General features: G+C 36.9%; 2 protein-coding genes across 2 annotated transcripts in view; both read right to left on the bottom strand.

Moving 5' to 3' along the window:
- Positions 1-7,293, bottom strand: part of commd10 (COMM domain containing 10) — a 66,186-nt gene extending 58,893 nt beyond the window's left edge. Inside the window, exons 1-5 of the mRNA XM_014995912.2 lie at positions 7,153-7,293; positions 6,093-6,183; positions 5,412-5,522; positions 4,025-4,180; positions 1,365-1,475 (exon numbers count right to left, since the gene is read on the bottom strand). Of these exons, the coding sequence (XP_014851398.1) occupies positions 1,365-1,475; positions 4,025-4,180; positions 5,412-5,522; positions 6,093-6,183; positions 7,153-7,181 (498 nt within the window). The 5' untranslated portion in view covers positions 7,182-7,293. The remainder of the gene's footprint in view (positions 1-1,364; positions 1,476-4,024; positions 4,181-5,411; positions 5,523-6,092; positions 6,184-7,152) is intronic.
- Positions 7,294-8,320: 1,027 nt separating this feature from the next.
- Positions 8,321-20,283, bottom strand: ap3s1 (adaptor related protein complex 3 subunit sigma 1). The gene is made up of 6 exons (XM_014995913.2): positions 19,981-20,283; positions 16,242-16,333; positions 15,306-15,417; positions 15,146-15,217; positions 12,991-13,098; positions 8,321-9,077 (listed from the first exon to the last, which is right to left on the bottom strand). Exons 1-6 carry the CDS (start codon positions 20,047-20,049, stop codon positions 8,949-8,951), a joined length of 582 nt encoding a protein of 193 aa, XP_014851399.1. The 5' UTR covers positions 20,050-20,283; the 3' UTR covers positions 8,321-8,948.
- Between the last annotated feature and the right edge of the window lie 1,637 nt (positions 20,284-21,920).

Below are 21,920 nucleotides of genomic sequence, written 5' to 3'. Positions count from 1 at the left end.
TTTTTAAAAAGTGTAAAAAAAAAAAATAATAATAATAATTTGCATCATCTCAGTCAGAGGAGTCCTATCCGTCTCAGATGCGTCATTGCTTTTAAACCTGTGCCGCTTTTAAACCTGTGAAACAACAGTGCCCCCTGCAGGCATGTAACGGAAGCGCATCTCTGAAGTTTTCTCCTTTAACTTTTGGCAGGGCTTGTTTTTAGCCCACCCAGATTTCTCCACCAAGAATAAAAAAAAGTAAATGGATTTAAATAAATTAATGTTTCCTTTGAAAGCCTAGAGAAAAACAGAAGAATCTAGTTCAAAATGTCTATTTAAAAACTCTTTCTTTCATAGAGATAAACATAAACAGTATCCTTATCCCATTTTTCACCTTGAGGCTCCAATTAAACATGGTAAAAAATTTGAATATGTCACGCCTTATTACAAGTTTAGGCTAAGCCAGCATCGTCTTGGGGCAAAGAATCCAAAGAAGCGAGCAGGAAAAACACTTAACTATTCAACTGGAACAACAGCATCCAGGCTAAGAGGATAAACACCAACCCAGTCGAGGCTAAAGCTAACGAAGGATTTCAGCATCCATGACATCAAACAATGGTCCTCCACAGACTTCAGAACACAATTCAGCTGTTTATTGGAGTATTAACAGCGCCATGACAAGTGCTTGACGTTATAGGACAATCAAAGCATCAAGTGTAAACAAAAGATTCCAATTAAATGTGCCAACAATACTTGAGTTCCCTTTTTTTTACCTCCCAGAAAGAACCACAGACAAATGTGAAGGAGAAACAAAATCTCTTACCAATTAAAAACACAATGAGAAAAAATAAACAGAAACAGGATAAAAAAAAAAATGTCTTTGCATGACGTCATATTTGCATGTTTTCTAAAATGACAGCCCCGAGTATTGCTTAGATACATGAATTAAAGACATTCAGAGCATTAAAAACAAATGAGCGAGAACAAAATATTTGTAAAGGAGTTCATAAGACAGACATGCACAGTAAATATTACGTACTGTCCGTTTTTAGCTACAAAGTGAATCTCTCAAGAGAACAAAAACACCCTGAAGGTTTCAGATAACAAGCTCCCTGATCTCTGCTCTTTACACCACACTTACTCTGGAGCCAGATGTCAGACTCTCTTTAAGTCAAGACAGGCAGCTCTGGGATTATCATCAATTAGCAGAGAGAACAGACAGACTGGAGATGATTTTTGTTTGGCATTCATGAAGGACACCAGTCTGACAAGCACTTCACACTGACAGTTTTGGTTGTTTTGGTTTACAGTAGATGTATGCAAGTATAAGCAAAGCACAGGAACAAAAGAGAGGTCGTGTGGGTCATGTTTTTAGGAGTTCATACCTCAGAGTCTTCATTTCGGAGCCCCAGCTGCAGGACGGCACTGGGAGACTTCATACGAGCCTGGCTGGACTGGGCCATCTGCAGGTTCAGCTGCCAGCTGACATAGTCCAGCTTAAAATATAAATTATGCCAGTTTATAATTTGAGCATATAACTCTCACACTTCAGTTTAATAAATACTCGAGACAATTAAATGTGGACAGATAAAACATTTCCTGTAATTCCTTTTTCTACTTATGTGACATAAATCCTGTTTATGGTCATTCTGCTCTGTGTTGTCTGTCTCCTTCATAAAACGGGACAGGTCCAGACCGCAACAAACAACAGAGGTCAGCAGAAAGGATCGTCAGGGGTGACCTTCCCTACACCCAGAACTTCCACAGGTCTGGGGTCGGGGAAAGGACAAATATCATCTCTGCAGAACACACATATGCTGGACACAAACTGTTAAGACTTCTACCTTGAGTTTGTGCACATCAGAGCTTTTAAACTTTTTAACTGTACTTTTTCACTCCAACATATTTATTCTTAGGTTAATTTGTACAGGATAAATATCACAAATGTAGCAAAAGGTTTTGAAATAATTTGGAGGTTTCTTGCATTACAAGAAACCTGGCATTATAACAGGGGGATGTGAACATTGGAGAGACACTATATGCAGAATAGAGACAGAAAAAGCCCCAATCAAGCCAGCATTTTGTTATAAAGACTTTAAACCACAGTAAAGTATTTAAAATGAGAAAATGAAGGCTTTTTAAAACATTTGTACCCTGATCCTGATAACTGGCCCATCTCTATACATGGCTATGGTTGTCAGCAGCAGTTATTACAGATGGCTAATATCGTTAATCAGAAACATTTTCCACCACCTTCAGGTTAAAACTTTGGCAATGGATTTTTTTTTTTTTCAGCTAGTCTGTTAAAAGTAGGAATAAAAAAAACCCTTCTCATTGCATTCCCAGCCTCTCTCTGCTCTGGTTTGGTTGATTTACACAGAGGTGGCTCATCAGTCAGCTGATGCAGCATGATAGAATAGCAGCACCGAGTCAAGGCAGGACATCGAAGTGTTTTACGATTCAGACGGAGGCCATAATAATAAACTGTGAGTGACTTATTGAGTTGGGCTCCTTCCACAGGATCAGAGGACAGCTGTGAGCCAGAGCAGCCACATTATTCACGACTGGCGCATCACGATGTCATTATGGTGGCCATTTTTATTTCAGTGTATGGAAATAAATCCACTTAGAGACATACAAAATTAAAGTGGAGATAAACACATAAGCTGATTTGGACAATCTAGCCAGCTCTGCCTCACTGCATGGAGCTGCTATATTTGACAAAACACATTTCAAATGGGATTTTTCTGACTGATAGTAAAATTTCCAATCCTGTTCTCACATCAGATACCTCAATGACTTTTTTTTTGTATTATTATTAAGTCTGGCTCTTCCAGGAGTTTAGCAGCAAAATGAAAAAGCACTAAAAGCTGATTTAGTTTACTTTCTCAGTTAAAGACCTCGAGATGACTTTCAGTATTAATGTGCACCGTATAAGGAAAACAGGTGACAAACCTGGACATGTAGGGTTGCATTTATTGACACTAGTTCAGGTCCTAAAGCTAGATTTCCACATTTAAGCGACTGCTCATGGTTGTGTGCATTTTTGTTATGCTTTGATATATGGACTGTGACACAAATGCATTTAAATTATGAGCTGAACCTCCCAAATCCACTCATTAATCTGAGTATAATTTTCACATTTTGTCGAAAAATATTCTAAGAGTGGGGAGAAAAAATAACCTAAAACGCCCTTTAGTTGAAAGTGAAATGTTTTAGTTTATGACCAAGATGTCCTCAGAGGCAAGGTGACAAAACTTTGTCTTTAAAAGGAAATATACAGGATTAAAATAAACAATTTATACACCTTATTGTTTAATCGTCAACCTGATGGCCAATTTGTAGAAAATCAATCCATCACAAACCATCATTGATCAATACAAAATGCTGGTGATAATAATCATTATCAAATTATTTAAGACAAGAACCTACTTTAGATTTTTTTTTAAAGTGCATGAGAGGAAACATACACTTGTCAGCTGCACTGTGTGGTTGATGCATACGTAAATTATTGCTCAAAGTCACAGCAGCAGCAGATGGCCTCCAGAGAATTGGTCGCTGTCACCGCCTGCGACTTACTAATTCACGGAGGAGGGAGAGATGACTTATGAGACAGAGGCAGGTGAGACATCTGAAAGCGTGACAGCAACACCAACTCCAGCCTAATGTCGACATGCTGTTTATTTCCTCTGTGTTAGATCTTGTCTCTGGAAGGGAAAGGCCATTTGAAGTGTCACACTTTGATGAAGGAGCAGAGAGAAAGAAGCCTAAAGTTTCAGTGTTACAACTCGTGCCAGATTTGAAACAAACAGTGGCAAAGAATTCAGTCAGTAGCAGAACGTCTGCACCACTGAGACTCCTGTGTTGCTGTTAAAGCTTACAACAGGTTTTTAAGATGTGATAAATTTGTACTCATGTCATTTTCTTTGCACTTTTTTTCATGTTTTTGCACTCTTAGAGGCTGGCGAGAAACATTTGTCAGCCTGTCTACAAAAATACCTGAAAAAAAAAAGTAAAAAATCTTGCACCTTGTATCTGGGCCTACCTTCTTAGGAGCAAAGGTGCTGCGCTTCAGTTTCTCCACCAGCTCCGGTCCAGCAGAGGCCCAGGCCTGAGAAAACACCTCAGCCTTATCGGAGTTCAGATGGATCTCCTCCAGCTGCTGCTGCAGAGAGGCCGGCTTTATGCTGTGATACACTGCCTACGAGAAGGCAGAAAGAAGTCATTTAAAAAACAATTAAATAATTTATTTAATAGAATGACATACATTTAAATACACTAATTTAAATTAAAACAAAGCAAAATACAATAAAATAAATCAAATTAAGTTGGAGCAATGTTAAATTAAATTTTTAAATGTGCCCTTTTAGTTCCAATACTGGTAAAAATGTGTAAAAACAACAAAAAACAGTCAAGAAAGTAATTATATCTCTTATCATAGTCACATACTTCAGCACAACCTGTATTTTGAGCAGACTGAATTAGTCAGGACGCAGCTCCCATGTTAGGAAAAATGTATAGTGGAAACAATGAAAGCATTTTTATAGTTTTATCTTTTAATTAAATTAGTAATCCATGACTTTCTCCGGTACAAGTATTACATGACACTAAGGGGCAGATTTTTATCAACCACTCACCCCCTTCAATATGGAACAATTCAAATGAAGGTGCAATTCAAATAAAAAAAATTTTAGCTTTCAGGTCCATCCAAAGCCAGAAAATTGCTAAAAGAGAGAAGCCGTTTGACTAAACTTGTCTATATCTCCAGTAAGAGAAATAATAAAAAACTAAAACTGGTGGAAGTGTGACACACAAGGTTTGATGGGAAACCATTTTTCTTTGGTCTCCCATCTTACTCTTACTCACTTTGTGAGTAAGATTTAAAAGAAGAGAAATATACAAAAAAAAAAAAAAAAAAGAAAGAAAATCTAGTTAGAGAACCGCAGCTAAGAGCAGCAGCCTAAAAGCCAGTTTAAAACTTCTTTACAAATGTCTATTAGTGTGGAGGGTGTATAATCACAACTAGAGTATAAATAAAATCAATATAACGTAACAATACATTTGCAACACAACGGTGACCCCTGCTGGAAAAAACAAGCTCTGAACGTTATCCAAATTTAAGAAAACACTCTTTTCTGGAAATCTCTTCTATTCTAAGTGTGCATTTTCCAACATATTACTCCTTTAAATTTTGCATGCATGTGGCTGATCAGAATGAGTCCATGTGATGGTATCATTAAGTACATAAGAAAATCTGAGCAAGTAAAAATAGACCAATAAATCTGCTTTGCAGAATGTTTTCCTTTCTGTTTGAGATCTTTTATCAAAAATAGAAGCACAAGATATTAAAAAAAACTGTTAAATTTGTTTTATAATTTCAATAAAAACTCAATTAAACTCTGATCTAGTCTCTCAGGATGTCCTCCTCCCACCTGCTCCAGAATAAAGGCAGTCGTCTCCAGGACCAAGTTAAGAGCATGTTTGTCCAAGGTCAGAGCAGCCTGCAGCTTTTGCTCTTCTTCCTCACTGAATGTCCGTTCCCCCTGTAGAGGAAAAAACAGCAATGGCAGTGACCATTTTTAAAATTCTCATTAATATTTACTAATTTGACAGGTGGAACAGATCTGACTAACTTTCTTCTCTTTGACAACAATATCTCAGCGTTAGCATTCAACAATTTTGTAAGGAGACTTGAAGAAATCAAAGATCAAAGTTGAATTAAGTTAAACTTTACCTGAAAGTTTAAAAGTAAATTGACAAAATGCAACAAAAATAAAACAAATCACAGAGGGATAAGACAGTCCTGTTCTAGCAAGGAGAAGCACATAAAAAAATAAAAATAAAAAATAAAAAACATTTCAAAAAAGTGAATTTTCTGCAAAAGGTAAACATTAAGTCTGTAGCATTACACAGTATAATAAAACAAATAGTATGGTCTTCCTTTAGCATTTGAAACTTATTTTTCCTGTTTGGAAGAAAACATTGGTAACCATGTAAAATGATTCAAGTCAAACAGTGTTTAAACTCTGCCTACTGCTCTACAGTCACCAGCTTTGATGTTACAGCTTTGTGCTCTTGTGATTGGCTCACATGGCAACATGTAGTGTTTGTACCTTCACATGAAGCTTTTGTATGATGCGAGAGAGAAGCCTGGAGAACTTGTTCACATCAATCGTGTTGATGAAATTCACCGCTTCTTTAATGCTGTTTTAAAAAAAAGGATTTTAAGGTGTTGATGATGATCAGATCACCAAGACTGCAAGTTCTTTATTGACTAATTAATAACGATACTCCAACATTTTTCCCAGGTGACGTGAAACAATAGAAACATCATGCATTGATGGGGTATTCGTCCCACTTTGACCACAATAACACAATATTTATGACTGAGACTAAGCATAAACTCTAAACATAATGAAGACCATAAATGTCATACAACACAACTTATCTGAAAGCACAGAAGCAGAAAGAGTTTTTACTTTAAGTTGAATCATCTCTATTTAGGTTTTTCAAGCTCATGCAAGTTGTCATTCAAAAGAAAATCTGAAAAGAAATGCTGTGAATAAAATACAAAATAATTAGGGTGTGATATCCTCCATTGGCTGCCTTGATTTTTAGATATTAACACTGCCTAAAAAACACACATAACTGGGGCTATAGAAATAAATACACTTCCAGCAATAGGTTTTTGCATTTTACTGTGGTCTGCTTGAAAAAAAAAGTTGCTTTCATATAATTTATTGATTCGTGAGCAAATTTTGGCTAATTCAGAGAAACTTACACTCTACATCCATTACTCCACACTATTACTTTATGAATTAACCAAAAAGCCCACCTTACATTTGTGTTTTGGTAAAGCAACAACTCATCTGTCAAATTGTGAGAATGTGAGAATATAAAATTTAAAACTGAACTTTGTGGGGTGTATAAATTCGAAAGCCTTTCTTAACAACAAACAAAAAAATAGCAGTTCAGGTTGGCTTCAGAACAGACGCATCAAGTCGATAAACAATACATGCTCATGGTAGCACAAATAAGTAACGCAAATGTTTACTTGACAATATATTCATGGATTTAAAATCAAGTTAAAACTACGGCATCCGTTAGGATGCTACATGCTAATTTTGTGCCACTAAAATTAATCTGCGTCTAAAAGAACAGAACCGAGAGTACCTTTGCGTTTCCTTTATGGTGGAAGTCATGTTTGCGTTAATTTCTCCAAATAAAGGGTAAAACTATCACAGCTGTAGCAACATCCTCACGCTGATGTTATTGTTCCTGCTTCCGGTTGTCACAAGACGGATCACGTGAGAGTAGTAGTTCTACGGAATGCGCGAGGGACAAATTGTGTGAGCAGAGTTTCCATCAGTGGTCTAAACGCAAACGGATTTGGCATCTGCGCCTGTACATATTAATTCGTGCAATTACCAAAACAGGTTTTAGTTATAGTTTGAGATTGTTTAGCCGGTACGTCGTCAGAATAATCCATAATATGGATTTTGATAGAATTCTATTTACAGATAAAACCAGAAGTTTACATACACCGAATAACACAATCAAATTTGAAGTTAATTTAGGCCAAATTTCTCATTTTAGGTCAGTTAGCTTTATCAAACTTATTTTAAATGCTATATGCCACAATAGTTACAATAGAGAAAATATCAGAGAGATTTATTTATCAATGTCTTTAAAATCATAAGTTATTTCCTCAGGATTTGGTATCTTTACCTTTGAGCTGTATGACTTGGGTTAAACATTTAGGGTTTTCTTTCAAATGTTTCTCGTAATAGTTTGCTGGAATTTTGGTTCATTGCTCCAGACAGAATTGATGTAGACTGGATAAATATTTCATATAGACTTTCTCTCATTTTGTTTTAAACAAATAGAAACCATTCTTTATGTAAACATCTGACAAGTTAGTTGAAAACTTGACACACAGTAGATAATCAAATGAAGCTTATCTGCAGTCCTGATTCAGCTCTTTCTTACCATACAACACAATAATTCTACTGTTGCTATTTTTACATTTCCAGTTTCTAAGGGAACACACACCATATTCTGTAACAGTCAGGTAAAGAGACTGGACATAAAGTAGATGAAAAAGCAACCATAAAGGAAAAAACGTGGTGCATATACAGCACAAGTCAAATGGGCATATGATTTAACTATTAACTTCTTTCTTCTCTTTTACAAACTAAAAATTTATGTTTCATTTTATGATTATTATTCCTATTTTAAAAGTTATAAAAAAGTTATATTGTTGCATTAAAAAATGCAACAATAATGTACACTTTTTGTGTAAAATAGATACTAATACCAAAAAAGATAATCAAAACAGAAGTTGAGTTTTGCCTGTTTATTGTTGAAAAAGAAGCAAAGTAAAATCATACACAGCAAAAATTAACATAATCATTCCATAAAACATGACAAATCTTTTTAAATGGTCCACAAACCAATCAGAAAAAGAAAAAAAAACAAAATCAGCATTTATGCATGTCTAAATTCCTTAGACTCCCTAATTTACTATCGTTCTGTATTTTATATCCAAACACTGCGGCTGATTTGGAAATATTTCATATTCTTCATTTGAATGCATCTGCCCCCCGAAAAAAATCCATCATCCTTCCTCTTTAAAGTAAACACTTGTGTTGGTTTCTCATTTCTTTTCAGTAACAAAACGCCACAGATCTGTAATGGAGGTGCTGAATGCTACAAGCCAACCTGCAGTGAAACAGAAGGAATGTAAATCTGATAAATACTTCTCTTTTGTCCTTCAAACAGAAAAGAACCCCAAAACATTTTAATATGTTGCTCAACAATGAACCCAAGGAGACAACATCACAACATGGAGTGTGAAATCACACAGAACCTTCCAGACTGATAAAAGTTAGTATTCTGAAGTTTTGGTAAACAGATCGCATCGCGGTAAACATCGGCTGACACCTCAAGGTTCATGGATCTTGCTGCCGCTATTTGAAGGAAGGTAAATTTGGCACTTTTATGCTTATGTCGCCGATGTTGATGTTTTTGGGCATTTCCGGGAGGTTCATGTTCTTCACCGCTGACACTGCGCGAGCCGGTGCTCCTGCGATGCCAGCCTGCGCAAACCAAAACACATGTACACACACAAACACACACAAGGAGGGTTGATAAGAAACAAACCAGTGGAGCAAAAAACATCAATAGAGATAACAGCTGAACACAAGAAGACACAGGACAGAAAACACAGCTGAACGAACAACAATCATCTGCTGACAAAATGCAAAAGCACTGAGACGGACAACATATGCAAAACATACATCCAGATGCCTTTAGAGCTTTATATGCACATGCATTTTCTATTTCTAGAATGATGGACATCACAACCAGAGCCAATTAGGAGTCAACTGTGAGGACATACTGAACTAAACTACTCATTCACTGACTCTGATGTACTGAGCAGCACTGAACATTCATCAAATGGACAAAAAGGCGGCATTTGCTTGGAAAGTGAGGCCACTGGACAACTGTGGGCCGGTGGGGGTAAAAATGCAGGGAGAGAATTATGTGAAGCAGAAAAATGGATCTGGGTTTGAAGATAAATGATGCTCGGATAACCTCGCAACTACAGAATGTGGGCGTCAAAGTTTTAGCCATTAATAATGCAGGGAATACTGTACCTCTAGATATGACTGTAGCTAGCATTTTTCTGTGTGAATACATTTCTGAGTAGAGATATTAATGTTGTGCCACGTACACATATATAGCAACATCTCAGTAAATTAGAATATCGCTGGAGGATTTATTTACTTTAGTAATTCAATCAAAGAGTGATATTCTATTTTACTGAGTTGTACGTACAGCTACCAATTTTCTGTCTAGAAACATTATTTGAACAAAGAGCCGTGTAAACACTTATTACATCTATTATGGGAAGGTTGTTAGTCTAATAGAGATAAACTACTCTCAGGGTAAAGGAGGCGCTACACTCTAACACAGTGAATCTCAACAGGAAGCTCGACAAGGCAAATTGAGCCTCCAAAAAGGTTTTCTGGAAAATCTAAACATTTACAGAGGAAGAAGTCTCCCTTTTTCTTCTATGGCATAAAAAGACGCTTGAGAACCACTGTAGTTAGAGAACTCCAAAATAAATCTTTACTCGACTGACCCACAAATAACCAAACTGATCAGCAGTTTGTACATTTATTATCCGAGAAAGACACTCAAAACAAGCTTAAAAAAATCACAGGGTGAAGGAAAAGTACGTCTGGCATGTAGATAAATTCATGTCCTCCTTCCACGAGGTTGTTTCAATAGGCTTTTTGTCTAATGGGGATTCCTTCCTGTGCCAGGAATCAAGGACACTGGTGTTAGACGGGAAGACGGCCAGGTCGCTAAACGAGAGGAATGCTGATTCAGGGCAGAGGATTCAGAAATCACTATCATTGTCTTGCAGGAATTTGTTTGAAAAACCACTTCTCTTGAAAAAGATAACAGTAATCTGATTCTGTGCAAAAAGTTTGAGGCTTTAGAAGAATTTAGCAGCATGCAATATTGTCTGTAAAACTGCTGCAACAATGTTTCCTATCATCTATCGTTGAAAAATGTGTGCTACATGTGCTAAACTAAGTATTTACCCTACTTAGTTTCTTTTGATCTGAGTTGGTTGTACTTAATAACTGTACCGTGTTATTTTAGTATGCAGTAAATTTGGCCTTACAGCAGAGTATTAGCAATATTTTGATATTTATTACCTCAGTTTGAATGTGCAGAATTAAATTTGCTGCTGTTTACAACTGGATGTTCCCAATGTGGGACAATAAAAGGACATTTCTTTTCTATTCTATTTGGTCAAGACAACAAATTTTGCTGTATGATAAATTGTTCCAGACGTTATCACGATAAACGATAATACTGTTTGTTTTTTAAAGGTTTATATTGGCTCTAGTGGCCTTTATTTGATAGTGAATTGACAGGAAGGTGGGTAACGAGAGAAGGGGGAACACATGCGGAAAAGGCCGGGAATCGAACCTCTGACAGCCGCGTCGAGGACTAAGGCCTCCATATGTGGGTTGTGCTTAACCCCTGCGCCACCACAGCACCCTAGTATTGTTGTTTTGAGACCATTTTTTAAGTAATGTAATGGTAAGGACAAAATAATGCAAGAACACATTCTCAAAGATCAGTAAACTTTAAATTCTAATGAACGTTTAACACTGGAACTGGAAGACATTTTAAATATCCAAAATAAATAAACAGAAGGACACATAAAATTAATTTTGAAGTCTTTGTAAACAAAATTTTCCTTCAAAAAGGGAAATTTAGTTGAGATCAAACCACCAAACTGAAGATCTCTATCATCCAGTTTTTGGTAGAAAGAGAGAAAAAAAGAAATAAACGACAAATCAGGTAAATGGAAATCACTGAGTTTGTTTTAATTGATCATGTGATTAATTGATTTTTTTGATTAATGTGACAGGCCTACTTGTAACCTCAACCTTAGTCTGAAAGCTATAGAGATGTCCTAGTTTTGATCCCACTGAAGCTGCCACTGATTCCAGCAGCAGAGACCAGGATGGAGCAACACTGGTTTAAATGACGCCTTTCTGGGAGTGTAAAGGTACAAGACTGGAGCATTTTGACTCTACCCTGCTGTCAAAGTGCTTTGTTCTTAGTTGTAGAGATTAAATTGAGGCATTTCTGGGTCTGTCGTGAAAGATTCCTACTGCATGTTAGTGACGTCAGTTTACAGTTAGATGAAGGGCCATGTGGAGAAGGTCAAAGGGGACGTAAAAAGTTCAGTTAAGGTTACAGTGTTTGGTTGTAAATTTAGCAGTACCTGTGTCTACCTGTCCTGCCTGGTAGACTGAAAGATAAAGGTCTGTAAAGAGAGAGAAGAATGGAAAGAACTGGACAGGGTCAGGAAAAAGAGGAATGAGGAATGTTAAAGCAGATTAAAGTAATTACAGTTTTTTTTTTCCACAGATAGTGATAGGACCTATAGTACACCACATCCGGAATCAGAAGAAATATTAACCTTGGTCCAGTTATTTTTACTTCGATCTTAATGAAAACAAAATAGAGCTGTGGTATTTAGCTTTCATCCTTGTTTGCCAGACGCTGACCTTTAAATGAACAGAGTCAGATTGAATTAGCATCAGCGCATGAAAACCTCTGTGGTCTACGATAGGTCCAAAAAAGGAAGAGACAGAGCAGCTCTCGATGTCAGAACAGTAAAAGACTGCTTACAAACTGTCAAACAAAAAAAATTATCTGTCAGGTTAAAAGCATACAATGAAACTCATATTAATGTAAAAAAAAAAATAGACTAAATTAAGAAATTTGATTAATACACAAAAAGCAGCCATCCAGCATTCTTTATCTTTGTCAACTAAAATGAGAACTTTTTCTTAGTTGTGTTTAGTGCAATTAACCTTTTAGACATTTAATAAATCCTGCAAACCAAATGAAAAGATAACAATCTGACTGAATTGTCTCTGGCTGTTTCATTTATTTTTTCCACCAAGCAAAGGATTATTTACTGGCCGAAGCTGAAAAAAACAATGCACTTTAACAAGGCTCTAAGCAGGGACACTCGATTAGAGATATGATGCAACAGGACATTTTTACACAAAGAGCATCTAAAAACTGACATTTTCCTGAAATAACAGGCCTGATACTGTAGACCAAACTTGAATGACATGAGATTTACCTGCGACAGATTCTGCAGATTCACTGGATAGTGGTACTCTTAGTGCAAAAGCAGCAGACGCATGAATGTCTTTAATAATGTGTGTTTTAAGGTACAGACCATGTCTCACCCCGATCAACATTGAGAAGCAGTGAAGCGGAAGGAGAAGGCTGAAGAGAGCACAAACACTCTGGAAAAGGTCGGGAGCATCCACAGAAAGTCGCTGGAGGGGAAGCATGCAGGGTGCAGCATACACACATGCCTGCATACTGTACACAACGCCCCAGAGAGGCGTGGAGGCAGAGGCAAGTCAGCCAGCAGGCAGGTAGGGACGCGCTCACCTCAGATTTCTCCATCTTGTTCTGGGCGTCCACCTGCGTGATGATTTCGTTCATGTTGGTCTCCAGGACCATCCCGCCCATCACCATCTCCGCCAGAATGTGGTGGACCTGAAGCAGGAGAGATCCAGAGCAACTTCAATATTAAAACACACATACAAACTGCTTACCTCTGTCCAGGCCACTGTAATGCCGTACAATCTAAAAATCCGAGAAATAATAAAATAAAATAAAAGATGTACAGACACATTCACAGAGTTACAGTAAACGCATCAATTCCCAAAGCTCAAACAAAGGAAGATCTGCTCCTGGAAATGGACTGGTGAGCCAACGGCATCTCTCTGTTTGATGCCTGGGTCGATTACTGGTATAAAAACCAGTCAAAAGTTCCCAATTTGGTTTCCCTATCACAGTAAACTGAAGTCTTTAGAAAAAATACTAGAGAAAGCCCCCATCTGTGGCTGCATACTGCTGGTCAGCTGGTTGAAAGAGAGCTAATGCACTTTACTCTCCCGCAAACAAATCTGGCATCGTGAAAGTAGATTCTGAAAGATCAGCAACAAAATATTCACCATGTCCTGAAAGCACCTGGTAATTTGACACAAGAGAAGCAAACAGAACTTGCTGTGACGCCTGTGTGATGGTTGTTGCAAATTTCTTGAATCAAACATGTTTTGTGACTCATCTGTAATGTAGCCCGTTGCTGCTTTTCTACAACAAAGAATACAAACATCGTTTGAGCAGACGGCGACGTACATGCAGAGGTTAAATATATCTGAAATGCATCGGCTGCGTCCTTATTATGCAGTTTGGCTGCGGCACACTGAAGACGGCAGCAGCTGGGAGTCAAACAGAGGGTAAGTCCTGATGCAAGCAGCTCTGTGTTTGTAGCAGCATGTAATGGTGGACAACAAAGGCTGTGTGTTTCTTTTGTTCTTCCGTCAGTACATCACAGAGCTCAGGTGTGTAGACTAACGAAAACCCTGAATTTGCACAATCTGATATATTTTTTTACTTCAATCAATGTGATTTCTTCTTAAGTGAATCTGTTAAAAGGAACAGTTCTTATTGTTAAAGAAGGGCATCCTGCACCAGGTTCCTCTCTGATCCAGTCAGATCTTGTTAGCTTTACAGTCCTATTTAGACGGTGAAAGGAAGATAACTCTGACTTGACAGTAAAGGCTTAGACTTGGGTGTGTGTTGTTCAACCTGTAGTTCAAGCAAAAAGAACATCTTCGCATATTCTAGCCAGTGTTTAAAATCCCTAAAGTTTGCAAAATATTCAAGAAAAACCCAGAATCAAGTCAGTCAAATCAGGTAACACAAAGATTCACATAGGCCTATTAAAGGACATCCAATGTTTCAAAACAGTACAATACTAAAATATCACTTAATGTGAAGATGAATGGTTCTAGTGCATCCAAAGTATGTGCTTTCAATAATTAAACATCAGCTGCACTAAGGTTTTATGCTGAACTGTTGTTTCTTTAAGATATCCAGTTTACCTTAAGAGACCAAGTGTAACTACAATACGTGAAGTCAAAAGTATCCTTTCTAGGGTTGTAACAATAGACAAAAATCACAGTTTGGTACGTTTTCAGTTCGCTTCATTTCAAGAGAAACAAATAAAAAGTGGCCTTCATTCAGCTGACCCCTACATGACTTCTTACAGCCCATTTAGTGACATAAGCAAGTTCTTATGACCAAAGTCTATTTGGGATTTGTCAAAAAAAATTGGAAAACCGTCATACACTCTTTTCTTTTACACATAAAAGATGTATATTTTTGCAAGGCTTTGTGTTTTCTGGCTCTAATAAAGCACACAAAGCCTTTAATTATCTTTAAATTATTAATAACATGAAATACCATATATTATATAAAAATAGCTAATCTAACTGTGTAATCAACCAGTGAACTCATTACATCACATCTAATCAGCAGTATGTTCTGGTTTTAGGTTGTTTTTAGGAAGTTGGTTGCAATAAAACCATCAGATGTTGTGTAACATGTTCCAATATGTGATTGTTCATCAGACAAGCATTGTACGATAAATCGGGCCATAATCACTAACATTATTACAGCAGTACCATAAATAATCATGATGAGGCTTGAACAAACAGAATCATAAACATTACATAAAGGAATGACAAACTCCTACCTTGTCTACATGAAAAATTAAGTCAAGCTCACAGACATTCTCAAAGCATTTGTCCAGCGTTTCCACGAAAACCTGAAATTAACGTAAAAACAAGCTAAGAAACACTCTAGAAGCAAACCAACAAACAGTAACTAATAGCGTCAAATCTGCAGGGTTTTACCTGGATCAAGTCTAAAATTCCTAATTCACTCTCTGATGAGTCGACACAAAACACAAAGTACAACGTGGCGTAGTGTCTGTAGATCAGCTTGTAGTCCGATCCTCCAATCAACCTGAAATGCAAAGAACAAAAAGTAAATAAAGTAAAAAATTGAGTTGCACTGATCATGTTTTCCTGGCCAACAACAATCCAAGCCTGGATTGGTAAAAACTGGGATCAGCAGCTACATTGTTTAAGCATTAAAACACAGAATAACTAATTAGATCCAGGTAGTACTGATTGACTAAAACTATTTCCATCAATAGTTTTTTAAAACTTTATGAAAACACATTTCCAGAAATTAATCTCGACTCCTTTTGGTCTTCTTGACATCAACGCCAATAGGTTAAACATTATTAGGACATGCCCTTTGGCCTGAGCTTGACCCAATAAAACCTGCAGAAACAAACATGTTATGACAGACAAAACAGAAGGTGAAAAGCAACAGGATGTTTTCTGCTATAAAAGGTACAGATAGGAAACCATATACTCTAAAAACAGAAGATATGAGAAGCAGTGAGTCTGATGAAGGGTTTGATAAATTAAAAAAAAAAAATCTGTTGCTGCATTTCTGTTGCCACGGGAAATGTTGCAACCCTCACAAAACCTGTGCAATAACTCAACTGGCTGCTGATACAGACACTTTTGGAATGCTTTTACAAATCTGTTATCATGTCCAGTTAAACATTTTGCAGTGAAGTGCTTCACTTTATTGTTTCACACTTTTCAATCAAATGAGCAGCAGGACGTCAAGAGAGGAAATGCGTACAAACACTCTGCAGCCACTCGTTACTGAACAATGAATTACTCTTGCAAGAGACCTGATGTGCAGATGGATGTCGTAGCATTGAGAGACTCGTTGCAAATGGTTTCAGTCACGTGTAGGTCATTACTTACAATCCGCCTTCTAGGAAATTGCAGACGTTTTCGTCTCTTTTTGAGACCAAGTGGAAAGTTTCCCTGATGATCTGTTGCTCTGTGTCTTCATTCTGCACAGAGAATAAGGAGAGACGTTCAACAAAGAATAATAATTTCTGGTCTTTTTTTTTTTTTTTTTTTAATGGAACACAGATGAAAACATACGCTGTAGATTAATTGATAAAGTTATGTTCCTAACCTTTGCTTGATTTTTTTTACTGAGCTGAGAAAAAGCCAATAAATCATATAATAGTGTTCGATGCATTTATGGACTGAAAATGGTGGGAGTTTTTACTTCTGGGGAAATTAATGAATGGAGATTTTTGTTCCCCAACTGTTGATCTGATCAGATTTTTTTTTTTTAAATCATCCGATTCTGAACTCTTTCCGACTGATAGGTGCATTTCTAATAAAGAGGTGATAAACAACATGTTGAAAGGCAGAGCTGTTGGACAAATAAGTCCTCAAACATTTCATTTAAATACTCCTAAATCAGCAAAAAGTGATTAAACATGCCAATAGTACACAGAGGTCACAAGGAAGAGGGTTTCAACCATGTCAGAGTTATGTCACATGTTCTCCAGGGGAGAAAATGTTGCGTAAAACAACACATTTTTAAGGCGTTTGAAGTTACACAGATTTGTGACTAAACATTGTTTTACTGAAAGTCCTACAGCAAAAGGGGGGGTGAAAAACCCTCCAAATCTCCTACAGTGAGGCAGCGTTACCAAAGGGAGTAAATAACTTTCTGGGGGGCCCAAAACGGATCGGTGAGTTCAAGGAGAAAGGAGACGGCGAATATCCAGCGTGCTGGGGGCAAAAAACTGGTCATGTGACCCGCAGCATGGGACCAGCTGCTTTAACCGTACTTACAGTTTAATGATCCAAACAAGAGCAGCAGTGAGAGACTGAAAATGACAAGCTTCTAAATTTTTCATCATGATGTTCAGTGACTTATAAAACTCAGATTCAAAGTGAAACATTCTGCTCCCTTTGTGTTTAACATAACAAAGGGCGTCTAAAATAAATCTTGCATGGGAAATTTTAAAGAAAGACAAGTTTTTAATTTGAGTATGTTTATTCAGATGCCCCAAATAAACATGGAAAGTAACAACAGCTTAAAATAAAAATCACACTTTCTGCAGTTACTAGCAGCCTTAACAGAAAAACACAGTTCAAGCCTTTTGTAATTTATAGATTTATAATTTTATAAGTTGATCCAGGTTAAATAACTTTCATTTAGGACTTCCTGTTTCCCTGGGATATAAACATGATGCGACACACAGACCCATTCCTAGGAGAGCAATAAGCGAGGAAAAGAAAATCGTCAAAGGTCACGGTGGGAGAACTGCATCCAAGACGGCCTGGAGGAGAACAAATCGAAATAATTCATTTATAGGTATTTACCGTGGGAGCCAATAACAGTGGAAGGCACTGTGTGGATTTTGCTCTATAAAAATAAAAAAATGCAGAAAGGAATAGGACGTTAACGCAGGAGGAAATGTAATTAGAGCTCTTTAGAAATGCAGTGGACTCTAATGGACCTTTAATTGCTAGAGTGCATTCTAATAAAGTGCTTTATACCCTTATGTTGTTTAGAAATAATTACTAGACTATGTAGCCAAACAGTAAGCAAAGATATATTTTAAATAAAGTCGGTTTACTTCCATGTTCAAACAGACATTTGCTCGTCATTTGAAAACACTATCACACACAGTGTGAAGCAAAATCATCTATATTTATACTAAACCCCCAGTATGAATGTGGCCTGTTTATTTGCAGTCTCTGTATCCTCTGCCATTCAACAAACACGCATCATTCATGACTTTTCCATCAACTCATTTCAGCCACAGCAGCAACCTCAGCCCCTCCCTTTTACAGATAATAAAGATAGTTCTCTCGGCTCACAGCAGCCCACACAGTGTGTGAAATAAAATCTCCTGCAGACGGTAAGCCAACACCTTGGCTTGCAGAATAACAGATGGTGTCTACACAGCCTTCTTGTAATCCAATCAGTCGCAACTGATCCTCCTCAAATGTGTACCAATCGAAGTCTCCCTCAATAAACAGGTTAAATATGAGGTGGAGAATTAATAGGACGCCTTATTTTATTTTTAAACAAGGCTGTCAATAGTTTGGTCAATAGCAGAAAACAGAGGTCAGAGTCAATTTTTTGTGTTTTGCAAAGCTGCTGATATATATATATATATATTTTTTTTTTTTTTTTTTTTTTTTTTTTTGCAGATGTGTGTCTGCAGTTTTCCTTCTCCCTGCAGACAAACATCAGGGACTGGACATGGACATGTCTCCAAAATTCAAGATCTTTGATTTCTAATTGGCTTTTTTCAGCAAGTCATAAGAGCTATTTTTATTATTTGCAATGTTATTCTTGTGACGATTTTGGAATCATGGAAAATTAATCTGAGCCAGGTCTGGATGTTTACTTTGCAGTAAAATGCTTATATGTAAAACAAAACACATTTTTCATGACCAACACTGAAAAGACCAACATACACAATATTTGAAAATGTGAGTAACACATTGTATACATAATAAAGTAATAAAAAGATTGGGCTTAGTTAAACATATTCTGAATCTTAAGCATCTCTGGAAGTTTTTTGGAGCAAAAGACAAAAATAAATGACAAAAAAAAAGTTAAACATATTTAACATCAAACAGACCAATATGAACATACAGCTGTTAAAATGATAAGTTTTCTCTGATTTTACTTTTTATAGGTATGCGTAAAATCAACATTGTTCTTTTATTCTATGAACTACTGACAACATGTCTCCAAAGTTCCAAGCAGAATGTATTTGTATAATATGAGAAATGGTCAAAATAACAAAAAATAAATAAATAAATTCAGACCTTTCAGAAAACAAGTTCATTTAGAAACAACAATACTAATGTTTTAACTCAGAAATCAATATTTGGTGGAATAACCAGGAGGTCTTCAATGGGGCTCAGTGCAGTGGGCTGTTAATATGTACACCTCTTTTCCAGAGGTGTTTTAAAAACACATTAGAAACACATAATAATAATAATAATAATAATAATAATAATAATAATAATAATAATAAACTTGAAAGTGTATGATCAAAGTTGCTGATTTTTGTTGAATGGGCTATTAGGGGTCACACAGGGCACCTTGCTATCAAGAACCGCCACTGATGTGATGTACAAATCCAATTAAGAGGAGAAGTCAGCACTGCCTGCTCTGCAAAGACTATTACATAAGCTGACCATTTTATATTTTAGTTGTACCAACAGAGCAGGTACGTACCAAAGCCCTCAGAGGAAACAAAGGCCGGAGTTCAACACGAGTTACTCACAAGGGCGTCATTACAGTCATGTGACACAAACACTGAACTCACATCAGCCACACAGCTGGATGTTCACATGAAAACTGGGAGCAACCTTCTCTCCTCAGGCTGAATGAGAGAGCCTCGTTTTGGATTGCACATCTTTAATTATTCAGTATTTTCTTTAAAGGGCATCGTGGAGTAGACGTCTATATAACTAAAACAAAACAATAAACACACATGCTTCCTATCAGACAGGAAGCTTTCAGCAGTGGCAGAAATGTGTCCAGACCACTGATTTCATTAGAAAGTGCCACATTTTTAATTATTAATTGGCTTTTTTTCATAATTAGCTCGCGGCGGAAAGTGGAAATAAACACCAAAAGTGGCTGAAAGAGCCTGTTTTTACTCACATAATGTTCGTAGAATTTAGAAAGCCTCGGTTTGCCGTGGTTGTTGAATATTAGAATGGCTTTAATCATGATTGTAGCTGAAGGGGGGAGGCGGAGAGCGCGGCGGCTTCAGCCTCTACTGGACTGGGTTCTGTCGGATCCGGAACAAGCCGGACCTGACTGGGTTTCAGGGCTTAAAATCCCGTCTGGATCTGATGGTTTTCAGCTTCACCGTGCTGCTACTTCTCCATCGTCCCTGCGCGGAAATATTCCACGTCAAGAGAAGCAGTCATCCGCCTCTTCTTGCTACGGAAGCCGCGATGGATTAAAACTCTTGTTTTCTTTTTTTAGTTCAATTTCCTTGTCGGGTGCGTGACGCCAGAATCATCCACACGGGGGCGTAGCGGAACACAAACTGTAAACACTCATTAGTTGAGCTGATTTTCAATAAGAAAATATAAACCTGAATCATAAACTCTGATACGTGTATTTGTTTGTTTTTTATATATATTTAAAAAGTATTTATTTCATTATTTGTATTATTATTTTATGGTCAAATCAAAAGGGACCTTTTAGAAAACATTTTAAAACATATAGATTAAATATTGAGAGCCTATTATACAGTTAGGACATTTAAACCCATTCTTCCATTTCAGGTTGATTCATTTGAAGTAAAACGCTAAAGTTAACACAGTTAGGGGGAAATGGTATTTTATTTTAACACCAGTTGGGTGAATTCCCAAAGAGCTGTTAACTGAAACGTTGCCTTTTAGTATATGATCAATTTAAGGTTGCACATTTTTGTTTAGTTTCTGAATGCCCTAACTTTTTAATACAGTTTATCTGCTGCATAAAGAATTTTCTAAGCCTAATACTTTTTGTCTCCTTGTATTGCTCATTTTCATTACTTTCTAAGCTCAAACAAATGTGCAAAATATGTCATGTGGCAGTCAGGCATAAGGACTAGATGGATCATCTCGAGTTGAGTAGATGGATCCATGAAGCATCATCTAGTTAAGGACAAATTGCTCGCCTGCTGTGGTCAACATAAATATGCAGTGGAGACGGGTGCCGATCGGAGAGCTGTTTAGGACCCTCCAGATGATGAGGATCAGCAATCAGTGCACCGGCAGAGAAGAAACCAGAAAATAGCAAAGCAAAGGGAGAAAGAGTATGGAGTTCTTAAAATGTTATATATATTTTATTAAAAAGATTTCCCTTCTGAATGTGCTTGGAAAAAATAGCAACATATAGCTAGAGAGTAATTTGTTTAGCTCTTTATGAAGTGAGATGAGTAGTTTCTTTACAAATCTCCAGATTTTCTGAAAACCATGTAACTTAGATTAATGCAATACACATAACAAAACAATGTTGAGCAAACTCCAAATAAATAACAATAAAACTGGGTGAGGGCAAAAGCTTAACAACTTCAGCTGGAGCTCAGGGGTAATTGGAAGAACTTATTTTGAGTTGATGCACACATGGTGTCTCCACAAAGGCAATATAAGACAAAAAGACCTGCAGTATATGGATACGATCCAGAATTTACACAGGTGAATTTACACATGGCCGTAAGAGTTAAAATGGAAATTCTTTCAGGAGGTCAGTTGGGATATTTTTATTGTTTTTTTGAAAATATGGGAGTTCACATAATCAGCACAAGCCTGTTTGCTACAAATGGAAACTGGTATTACCTATTGTCTTAAGTGAAGATACTATTCTTACTGAATGCTGTTTTTTTTTGTTTTGGAGCTTCCATTCAAACATTTATTATTTATTTTTGTAGCATGAATGTAAGCCCTGTAAATTGTCTTTAAGTAAATCTAAACGGATTAACTTTGTTAGCATTTGTGAGATGATAGTTGCAGAACTTTTAAAAGAGGAGATTTTACACAAATGCCTCAAATGTTTAAACTGTTCTATATAAAAAAAATAGAGGGGTATTTCCTGTAAATTTGAGC

The sequence above is a fragment of the Poecilia mexicana genome, unplaced genomic scaffold (genome assembly GCF_051168715.1).
Source record: "Poecilia mexicana isolate PSO_F unplaced genomic scaffold, ASM5116871v1 scaffold_9, whole genome shotgun sequence".
Taxonomy (NCBI): Eukaryota; Metazoa; Chordata; class Actinopteri; order Cyprinodontiformes; family Poeciliidae; genus Poecilia; species Poecilia mexicana.
The sequence above is the reverse complement of the archived record's forward strand: the minus strand, read 5'-3'. Positions and strand labels throughout refer to the sequence as shown.